At 32.2% G+C, this 12,302-nt stretch overlaps 1 protein-coding gene across 1 annotated transcript; it reads left to right on the top strand.

Moving 5' to 3' along the window:
* Window positions 1-3,506, top strand: LOC146534479 (glutamine--fructose-6-phosphate aminotransferase [isomerizing] 2-like). Its single transcript, XM_085193205.1, has one exon. It carries the CDS (start codon window positions 136-138, stop codon window positions 2,158-2,160), a length of 2,025 nt encoding a protein of 674 aa, XP_085049331.1. The 5' UTR covers window positions 1-135; the 3' UTR covers window positions 2,161-3,506.
* Window positions 3,507-12,302: the final 8,796 nt, after the last annotated feature.

The following is a 12,302-nucleotide window of genomic DNA, read 5'->3' as shown; positions in this document are numbered from 1 at the left end:
TGAAAGTAACTTATTAGTGGTAGGAGTTATAAGCGAAGGCCTTCAATATCAGTTGTATATTGTATTGTGGCGCAGTCTCTCGTTAGTTGTGGTTTCGTGCACCCGGTTTAACGTGATCGTTTCGCTTCGTTTACGATGTGTGGAATTTTTGCATATATTAATCATTTAACGCCGAAGACAAGACGAGAAATATTGGAATTACTTGTAAATGGATTAAAACGCTTGGAATACCGCGGCTATGATTCTGCAGGCATCGCTGTAGACGCAGCAGATCAAAAGGATATTGCCGTTTTGAAAAAAAGCGGCAAAGTAGCCGCCCTTGAGGAGTTGTTACAAGAGCGAAGCCCTGAGTTAGCTGTGGAAGAAACAGTGGAGTCGCATTGTGGTATTGCTCATACTCGTTGGGCTACTCACGGTGAGCCTAGCGCTTTGAACTCACATCCTCAACGCTCTAGTGAAGACAACGCATTTGTTATAATTCATAATGGTATTGTCACTAACTACAAGGAAATCAAACAGTTTTTGGAGAATAAAGGTTATGCGTTTGAATCTCAAACTGACACTGAAGTTATTGCCAAGCTCATTCACCACATTTATAATCAACACAAGGACTACAGCTTCCAAGAGCTTGTTGAACAGGTAATCCAACAAATTGAAGGAGCCTTTGCTTTATGTTTTAAGTCTCGTCACTTCCCAAATGAATGTGTTGCCACTAGACGTGGTAGTCCTCTGCTTGTTGGTATTAAGACAAAGAGACGTCTTTCTAGTGACCATATACCCATTATGTATACTAACAATAAAGCTACAAGAGGTATAGTACCACCAGTGCCGCGTGTGAATAGTCATGCTCATTTTGAACCAGAGGAGGATAAAGATGTAGAATATTTCTTTGCATCTGATGCTTCGGCTGTTATTGAACACACTAACAAGGTACTTTATTTTGAAGATGATGACGTTGCTCATATTAAAGATGGTGTTCTTAGCATTCATCGCTTGTCTGGCAGTAGTACAGATTCACATCAACGAGAAATTTTTACACTTAAACTAGAAATACAGCAAATTATGAAAGGCAACTATGACTACTTTATGCAAAAGGAAATTTTTGAGCAATCTGAATCTATTATAAACACTATGAGGGGTCGTTTGAACTTTGCAGATGGTACGGTTACCCTTGGTGGTATCAAGGATTATATTCCTGAAATAAAACGATGCAGACGATTGATGTTAATCGGTTGTGGCACAAGTTACCACAGTGCTGTCGCTACGCGTCAATTATTGGAAGAGCTCACTGAGCTCCCAGTTATGGTTGAGTTGGCATCTGATCTTCTTGATAGAGACACACCTGTTTTTCGTGATGATGTGTGTTTCTTTATCTCCCAATCTGGAGAAACTGCAGATACGCTGATGGCCCTTCGTTACTGCAAACGCCATGGAGCTCTTATTGTCGGAATAACAAACACTGTGGGCAGTTCTATTTGTCGAGAGTCACATTGTGGAGTACATATTAATGCTGGTCCTGAAATTGGTGTTGCTTCCACAAAAGCTTATACGTCACAATTTGTCTCTCTGGTGATGTTTGCACTAGTTATAAGTGAAGATCGCATCTCCCTGCAGAAAAGGAGAGGAGATATTATTGAAGGATTACACCATTTACATGAGAAAATCCGGCAAGTACTGGCTTTGGACGGTAAAGTGAAGGCCTTAGCTGAAGATTTATATCGTCAGCGCTCGCTACTGATTATGGGCCGTGGATATAATTTCGCGACGTGTCTAGAAGGAGCGTTAAAGGTGAAGGAATTGACTTACATGCACAGTGAGGGTATTATGGCAGGAGAGTTAAAGCATGGACCGCTGGCTCTGATCGATGACTCCATGCCTGTTATGATGATAGTTATGCGTGATCCTGTTTACACAAAATGTATGAACGCATTACAGCAGGTAACGGCTCGGCAAGGCCAACCGATAGTTATTTGTGAAGAAGGAGATACAGAAACGATAAGTCTCGCATCTCGTACATTAGAAATTCCAAGAACAGTAGACTGTCTGCAAGGAGTACTTACTGTTATTCCGATGCAATTACTTGCTTATCACATTGCAGTTTTGCGAGATTGCAATGTCGATTGCCCTCGTAATTTGGCAAAATCTGTAACTGTTGAGTAATTCTTTAAATAATTGGTTAATCACAATCAATGACTTTATGATCTCTAGCATTAATTCCTTATTTTTATTTTTATAGTAATTAACATGTGATACTTGTAAAGTTGACAATGAATGAGATTTTACTTTTATAAATTGAACATAATATTATATAGTTATTGAAACTTAATGTATTTTTTAAATAGTTTAAATGCATTTTTATGTCCACTGGGATTTAATAACATAGTAATTAAATTATGTGGTTTATATAACATTCCATTTATCCAAGTTTCTTATTTTATTATAATACATATATGTCTGTGGCCAGAGGCTGGATTTGTTTATTTTAAAGAAGTTTTATAACATGATTAAATTGAAAATATTCCATGTAAATACATTTATTTCTACAATATTAAAAGGCAAATTGTGTTATGTTTATGTTAAATAAAAAAAATAAGTAAATTACTAATACATAATTAGCCTAATGACAGATAATGTTTTTCCTAAAATTCACTTATAAAATATTATTATCTTAAGTACTTACATATCTACATTCTTTTATATAGTAGGTACTGTATTTTATATTAAAAATATATCTTATACATTTTTATACATATTGTTACAAAGATAAACACATGTTATTAAAAGAAAATAAACATTTCATTGAAACCATCACAAATGTTATAAACATTGAATTAGTCTAAATTTAAAAATAATATTGTAATTTTGGTTTACTAGTCAGTGTAAATTGTATATTATAGATTATTCCCACAAATTAAGACATTTTGAAACGTGAATGAATGTAAATAAAACAAACGAAATCAAATTACTTATAACATTTTATATATTAATATTTTCATTTTACGAACGGTTGAACGGTTATGCTTTTCGCGCGTATCTTGTATGTATGTATATATGTAATATTTTTTATTACCTCATATCTCCAGAACCGCTGAACGGATTTACATAAATCCTTATACTAGTTAATCCTAATAAACAATTGAGCTTGTTTATTTTCTTTTTAGTTTTATGCAATCAAGGTTTTTATTTCTTTAAATATTTTTTTTATTTTTTATTGATGATTTTAGTCATTGATTACTATGTTTTATCAATATAATTGTATACTCTACGCTTGATGTGATTGTATCTACGGCGGTAAATTACTTTGTATGTGATAAATAAAGATAGCATAAAATTATAATTATTATTGTTTACGCACACACTCGTTTATTTCTTTTCGGCACAAAACATTCTCTAAATTATTTTATATGCATATATAAATTTATATATAAAATCTGTACAACAGATATTTTCGTTAATATTGTCTTAAGTATAGTACTATTTTAAGAATAAAAATGTATTTTATAATATCTCTTCGTTTCATTCACTCTTAAATATGATCAGATTTGCCATACCTATTTCTATATGAAATATGAATATAAAATTGTAAATGTTTAATTTATACGACTTACGTTTCCTAGAAATAATAAAAAATGCAGCGTAGTCCGTTATGTTAAACGCAATAACTACACCACAAATTGCTTTAGTTCACACTTACGTTTGTTTATAAATAATTTTAGAAGGAAAAGATTTTTTTAATAGAATAACTGAAAACATTATTTTCCTATTCCCTACAATATACGCGTAAAAATAGAAGTTTCATCATTATACTGAATATAAGCGTTATAATTATAGTTTGACTGCGGGTGGATTGTTTGAAACCGAGTGAACCGAGAGAAACGATAATTTACTTACACTTGAAAATTTGCGGATTGCCGTGCAATTGATCTGAGGATAACACAATATTTTCATAGCCTAAGCGCGTTATCATAGCCCGGTTGACGTGGATGCAGAGACAGTATTTAATGTTGTGCCTATAAATTTCTTTAAAAATTAAGTTAGTTATTTTAAACTAAATTAATATAATTTTTGGTAAAGCAAATTTTCCAGTTATCGGGTGAAATTAACAAAAAATATATTATTGTGAATTTCACTCGATAACTGGAATATTTTCTTTGTCACTTCCCTCTATATTTAAAAACTTTTTTTTGTAGGTATAGAGAAAAGGACCATACAATCACACCAAATATGGTTTCCCTATAGGTACATTTCAAGAATACTTATACAAATTCTTTTTTTTTAGCTCCCTGCTGTATCTGGTATCTCGCACTTAGACACTCCGTTCCCCACTTTTCGCCGGATGCTGGAGGCATTACGTGTTGCGTGGAACACAACGCCGCACTTTACCTCGTTACCATAGCAAGAACATGAAAATATATATTTATTTAATTTCTTCGTGTGGAAAGCGTTTACAGTGTCTCAATGTGTTAGTGTCTCATTTATTCATAATACCTATTAAATTTGCTTTTAACAGTTTCCATAAGTGTATGAGTTACTCATTACTAGTGAAATAAAATGCTTAACCTTAGCTACCTTTTATTTACAAATGATGTGTTCATCAAATATATTACTGATGTTGAGCATAAAGATGTAACTTTGAATGTTCAGTCAATGACCTGTGATTGTGAGACGTACAAGTGCAACCGACTGTTACTCTTTTTGTTTGAAATGCCAATGAAAAAGCGACACATACTTAAATCTAACATGCCTTTAGAATGAGGGCAAATTATTTTGGCGAGTTCAATTTATTTAAAGTTTGAAATGATTGAATAGCAAAAGCTGTTCAAACAACATAACGATACAACCTACCTACACCTACGTACCTGAGTTTTGCAAGCTGTGTCGTCACACTTGTCTATCATACTGAAATTCGTTGGTGTAAGCATTGCGTAACGAAACTGCAGTACTCGTATGTTGAGCGGTGGGTGTGTGCCATGTTCTCATAACAACGTACAATGTAAGGTCACCCCCCGAGAACTGGCGGTGACGGTTGGCAAGTGGGTCGCTTATGAAACAGAGAAAGACGCGAGCTTAATATTTGTACGATAAAACGTAAGAGTGCCACGCTCACTAAATATTATGAAAATATTGCATTATTTAAAATTTCTGTATAAGTAATTATTTGATATACGTTAAATTTTATATTTCATAAATGTTCGTTACTATTTACTTGTTTGTCAATGGCGTCTCTTTAAAAATGTTTCATCAAATTCAAAAAAATATTTCATTAACTTACTTACTTTCACAAGCAAAAGTAATTAATATGGAAATATAAATATATATGAATATTATATTAGTATTATGAAAACGAGCTCAGTGGCGTGCCATTGGAGAGGTCTATGTCCAGCAGTGGACGAGGACAGGCTGATGATGATGATGATTATGAAAACCGCCTTATTTACGGACAGATGATGGCATGCATTTTAGAAACAAGAAACCTAAATTAACTCAGGTAGGTTATTTAAGTAATCCCCACGCTTAAAGCCACCAAAATTCTATTTGGATTACGTATTTAAATGAAAATATTATTAGATCTCTACCTACAAATAAATAATTACAAATAGACAGATGATGAGATGGATAGATGCTGCTATGATCATAATAAATTTCCTAACAATTACTTATTGATTGTGATTGACATTCAAAGATCCTAGCATATAATTATTATTACTGTTTTAAAGTCGTGCATTTAACTGTTGTAACAAAAAAGTAATCCAATTTATACTGATGCAACATCTGTAATATAAAATAACAAAATTATATATACATTCGTAAGTTAAATAAATAAAAAAGAAACACGCAAAGTGCGGTCAGCGGCGGTCACTGGCCGGTAGCAATGCAAGTCGCAGCCTACGTACAAACGTATCTTTTTAGCAGCGTAACTCGCAAGTATTTAAATTACAATTTTTTTTAGTTCATTTCTTCTTTAGATATTCCCAAGGACATAGACACGGTAGAAAATTCTTTTCACTATACTTATTTCTAGAACAAATTTTAAATTTTTTCGTTATTAATATACCAAGAACCTAAGTAAGTCATTAAAAATACTTTACACAATACTTGCAAACTAAAAATATGATATCTAAGAAAAAAAGCTTTAATTTAATATACATACACAATACAATTGATTATGTGTTAATGTAATTAATATTATTAGATATCCTATATCTTATAAAACAAAGTCGCTTTTTGTGTCTGTCTGAACTTTCTAACTCTTCTTCTTCTAAACCACCCAACGGATTTGAATGCGGTTTTCACCATTAGGTCGAGTATTTCTCAGGGAAGGTTTATATATAGTTTATTATTTGTACATTCTTATGTAAATTAACATAAATACGATAAATGTGTATAAAGTCCTACCCGCTGAGACATTTTGGCGCATGCGCTGCTTTAATGGTAAATACTACATGAAAAAAATGTACTGGAGTATTGTTCCTCATAATACGATCTACAAAAAAGTCCGCGAGAGCATATTTTTATCTTTTAAGAATAACGTGTAGTGATCATATTTCTGTCTAAAAATAGTAATTTCAATATATTTTTTATTGTGAGGGATATTTTTCCATAATGGTATTAATCCTTATCCTTTAAAATATTTTATTAAATTTCTACGTTAAACGAAGATAAAATTTGCTTTTTAAACTATTTCGAAATTGCGAATAGTTTTAGAGAAAAACGCATTTAATTATTGACACATCACGCCGTTCACACATCAACTGTATCGAGTCAAGTTTCACTTATCCCTTACTCTCAGCATATAAATAAGTATATTAGTTACGTTGGCCATTTAATGTAGATCAAAACTGTCTTTTCTGTTTTTCATTTTAATAAGTACTTTAGAAGTTGTTACAATATCAAAAAATCCTTGCTGCGAAACGGGTCACCTCGACGTTTTGCTTATACAAGCGAGTCCGCCGCGCCCGCCTATACACATCGGTGGTTCAGTGGTAGAATGCTCGCCTGCCACGCGGGCAGCCCGGGTTTAATTCCCGGCCGATGCATTCTATTTAATTTTCGTCACAGGCAGCCACGTAGTGCTTGCTTTTCATCAGGGACAGAATACCCTCTTCAGCATTAACCACAAGCTCGAAAAAAAAACCCGCCTGCCTCTATAGCAACGAAGATTTAGATGCGTTTGCACGTATTGGATAATTCGAGTTGAATGTATTATTTAATGTCATTTAACTATCTAAAAATAGTAATTTAAATATATTTTAATAAGTACTTGAAAAGATTAGTAGCACAGATTTAATATTACGGTACCTACTAAAAAATCCTTGCTGTGTAAAACAATTGGAAAATCCTTATTGAAACTACGAAAATGCGGGTTGCATTAGGGTTTAATTAATTTTCACATTATCTTAAGTGCTTTGCAAACATACATTATATGAATAATCCAGTAGTAAAAGCGGGCGAAGCCGCAATAGGGTCGCTAGTAAATATATAAACTGCGAAATTGCGAATATAAATTATTTATTGCAAACTTCATTAACATGTCAATAGAATAGGAAAATATAGGTAATGTACCTATCCAATTATTTACAGTCGTCATTGCAAAACCTCTAGCAAAATCTTAACAATACATCCAACATGTTTTTGTGACTGTACAACTAAAGGCTTTAAATACATCATTTCTCATCATAGCTATGTTTAAAGACAAACGTAAATACAATTTATATTTATCTAATATCTATATATATAAAAGGACTTGTCCTCACTGACTGAGGTAAGACGCACGCACAGCCGTAACCGCTCATGGTAGAAACGTGAAATTTGGACAGATGTTTACTTTCGTAATCTGGACATCCACTAAGAAGGGATTTTGGAAAATTTTAACCCTAAAGGGGCGAAACAGGGGTTGAAAGTTAGTATGGAAAAAAATTTAAATCGGCACCGATTCTTATAAAATTTGAAATTCATACTCTTAAAAGTATTTAATTGAACACGTGTTTCATGGTTTTCTAGAATTCTTTCCATAAGGGTGCAAATAAGGGGTTGAAAGTTTGTATGGAAAAATTCTTAAATCATCACCGATTTTTATAAAATTTGAAATTTAGACTCTTAAAAATATTTCATTGAACAAATGTTTCATGGTTTATTAGAATTCACCCCTAAATACGTAAGCGAAGCTGCGCGCGTCCGCTAGTCTATAATATATTACTTTGCTAAAAATATAGGTTCCTATATTTTACTTTTAATTATTGCATCGAGACATATTTCTCATAACGCGAGGGATCTACTTTTAACAGAGACAAAAATAATGAAATGAAAAATAAGTTTCAAATTATTACAACTTTATGTTTTAGGGTTCCGTAGCTCAAATGGAACTACGGAACTCTTATAGAATCACACATCACATCTTATATAGTGCTGGTGTATATATTATCGTTTTCTTATTAAATTGTATATTTTCAACTTTGACATTAAGACAGGTTTGACTACTTCGATAGGTCACACTGCATACATCTTGAGATTATAAATGTCACAGAGATCGTGGTCATATTTTATTCCTTTTTCTACATAAGTATTTTAGTTGTTTGCTTTATAATATCAAAATTTGCTATATAATATTCAAATTGATATCTATACTAATATAATAAAGCGGAAGAGTTTGTTTGTTTGTTTGTTTGTTTGAACGCTAAGATCTCTGGATCTACTGGTCCGATTTACTATGTTTTTGTTTTGTATGAAAGCTGCATTCTTCAGAAGTGCTATAGGCTATATAATATTACAATACACATATATACTAATAAATTAAAATACTTTCTAATTTGACATGCAATTTATTCTGCCATGTTAATAACAACCGTCGTCGCTACGCGACCGCGTTCGTTACCGCGTCATTTTGATATTCATCCTTATGAAAATAAATATAATAGTCACTTTTAGCATTTCATCTAGATTGAAATTATTTTTCTATAGAAATTATATTCTTATATTTCAAGCAGGCGTAGCCGCGTCCGGGTCCGCTAGTTTCCTTATAAACCTTCTATATTAAAGTAAATTGTATATTACACACTTATAATATTGTTTTAATATTTATTTTTATTTATTTTGTTTAAGGCCAGTGGTGGCGCAGGAGCACAAGCGTGCGACTGCATACGCAGCTTGTGGTTACGATTACCATTTGAGGAAATAAAATATTTAATTCATATCAAAATAGATTTGGAGGAATAATAGTGGAATATATTGTGTGCATAGAAGTCAGCGTCCTTAGGTCGACATTGTTACCGTCGCCGCCGCCGCCGCCTCGGCGAAATTCCGCTATGACGACGCATTCAGAATAATAAGCAAATGTAACTGCTCTCTAAGGCATATGTGGCTTTATAAATAAAATGTACGTTATTATAAGATAAATTATTTATTAAATATACAAAATGAAACACATAAGAAAAATTGTTTCATAAACACCTATAGATCTTTGTCTTTCTTATGTGGTATCACAACCTATATGGGATGTCTAAATCTAAATGCGGCGTAATGCAAAGCAAAAAAGGTAAGGGAGTTTTAAAAATTGGTTACATATGAAACATAAAAGATGTACCTACCTATTATTATATATTTTTTAATAGAAAATAATGTAAAATGCGAATAAAAATTCAATTAACGTAAAAATGAAAACAGAAATTCCAGAGAGTGTGAGACATCAAGATTCAGTGCTTCATTCAACTTGTTGATTTTATGTGACGACTTATTTTACTCCTGGAACATGTAGAGGTGCCCTAAGAGATTGGGCGCCATATATGCTACTAACATGATAGTAGCCCAGCACATAATCATATTATATTGTCGTATAACTATAACCTCGGCAATCAGTAGACCGTACAAAAGGATTTATTTCGAAATCATATAAAACATTAGCTTCACATCAACTATCACTCGATAGTATAAGGTATTCCAAGTAAATATTTTATCTTATTTATTTTATCGATAATTACTTCGGGCAGTAAGTGTCCTATTGATTAAATATTAAGAATGAATCATATTATATTGTAAATATGTAATATATACTAACTTAATTATAAAATTAATACAGCTCAAGATCCCAGGGCCCCCAGACCTATGGCAAAGCAAAGCTGAGCAAAGCAATTTTGAGGACTGTTAGTCTAATATGTAGGTACCTAGGTAAGACAATATGCGTACTTACTATTATATGGGTATTAAAATAGTCCGTGAATAATATATGTAAAATGAAAGCTTGCAGCTTTTTACTACATTACATTATAATGTAGTTTACCCCAATTTTAAGCAACTTTTAGGGCGTCTGGCAAGAGTAAAGGCGTCAAGGGTCTGGTAATAATAAATATACATTTTTCACAGTATTCTTTAAAACATATTTAATTACGAACGTTTCTACTTTAACGTAGGTGCGTTAAGTTAGCGCGACTACTAGTACTTTGCTACTACTTTTAATGGCCCCCACAAAGTGATGAGCTTTATATGCATATCTACATGAATGAGATATATATCGATCTCTATCTTGATATGTTGTGAAATTAATACCTCACTGTCAAATCGACTATTAACAAGAAGACTGTATCAATAAGAATAAGCATCTGAGTACAACAATATGCATTTGAATACAACTTTAGAATAATCAGTTGTATTTCTATTACATATAATTAATTACTTTATAATAAACCAGAAAATTTGATCGACAGCACCATGTTAGCCTTGAGAAGGCTTCCTGTTGGTGCATACGTTGCCAGTGAAGGGGACTGCATCGAACCTTTGTTCCAATCCAAAAGAGAAATGTCGCGAAACTAGTCTATGACCTTCGACTGAATGTTGAAAAACACTTTTACTAGTCCTGTCGGCCTTTACTATTAAGGTAAATTAAATTTATTTATATCTTATAAAATAAATATTTATGTCAATAACCAATTACCTACTCCAATTTCCAAAAATTTTCCAATTTACATTCTCAAAAAAAGAGCCGAAAGTAAATGGGGTCCCCATTTCAAAAAATTAAGCCTACTTTGGATATCCAAATGCTTATCAATTTGTTCCTGATTTTCTTTTGGATTTAGTTTTGATTCACCATCATAAAATTATTTAATAACATATTTTTTTAAACCCTTAAAGAGAATATTAAATTAAAGAGTATGATTCTTAAATTCATTAAATAGCTTACTGCGTTGTTGTCAAGATCATGTTATAATTATTACTTAGGTATACGAAAAGGCGATATTGTGGCCCCAGAAGTTATCGTGGCCCCCTTTGATATTTGTTATTAAGAATAACGCCAACTTACAATATTAAAATTATACAAAAAAATCTGAGAGAAAGCAGCGCATTCCCGTTTTCCGAAGCACTTTGAAACTTTATTAACCTTAGGGCTTATTTAAATAACGAAATAGATGTCATCATCTCAAGCAGCCACGCAATGCTTGCTCTTTCTCACAATGATGAATAAAAATTGATTCATAATTGAATGTATAACTTATATAACCAATCTGTTGGCAAATTTAAGATAATAAAAAATATATAGGTGATATGCGGGCGAAGCCGCGAGTGGGCCGTTAGTTTATTCATATTTTCGTATTTATATTTCCGTTTCGTTTTGTAAAGCTCTAAAACTTTGCCATATAATGGACGGACTTACATAAGTCATTTCAATCATTTCATTCATCAGCATTGATGGTATTCTAGACTATACTTCATTGCTTTTCACCAGATGTCGTAAGTAGTTTGTAACTACGAGAGTCGTTCTAGAATAAATCTGTTAAAATGTCAAATGTAATAAAATGTTCTACGATTGATGGTGTGACATCAATTTAGTATTTAAATAATACATGATTGTTTTGTATTAACTGCCCCCGATTAGCTTGAAATAAATAAATATATTGACTTCACTACATTAAGTTAGTTAAAATAAACCATTCATGCAACCAGCCATATTCCGCCAAACAATATTTGTTTAGATCGTATCTTTTAGAAGCATTTGTAAAAATATCATACCAAAAAAAATATAGAAAAAAAAATACCAAAAATTTAATGACTAAATAGAAAATTCTTGACTCGAGTCAAATAGATTCAACATTTTATAATTCAATTAAAGTCAAACATAATTTTCAAAAATCTATCTTTCACGACTAGTATTTTGACCAGACTAACTATTTAAATATAAGCTTCATATATATTTAGCAATAAAAAGAAAGACCAAATCCTACAAAAAACGAATGCTAGGGATGTCCCGTGATTATGTATACCGTACCTAATAGCAGTGTTTGAAGTTGACATTGATACTGACATTGACACTGACA

The sequence above is a fragment of the Heliconius melpomene genome, chromosome 11 (genome assembly GCF_056956725.1).
Source record: "Heliconius melpomene rosina isolate 202511_hmr_F chromosome 11, ASM5695672v1, whole genome shotgun sequence".
Taxonomy (NCBI): domain Eukaryota; kingdom Metazoa; phylum Arthropoda; class Insecta; order Lepidoptera; family Nymphalidae; genus Heliconius; species Heliconius melpomene.
This window is presented reverse-complemented; position numbering and strand designations above follow the sequence as displayed.

Excerpts from the sequence above, each read along its gene's own strand:
- LOC146534479 (XM_085193205.1), top strand. The coding sequence starts at position 136 with ATGTGTGGAATTTTTGCATATATTAATCATTTAACGCCGAAGACAAGA.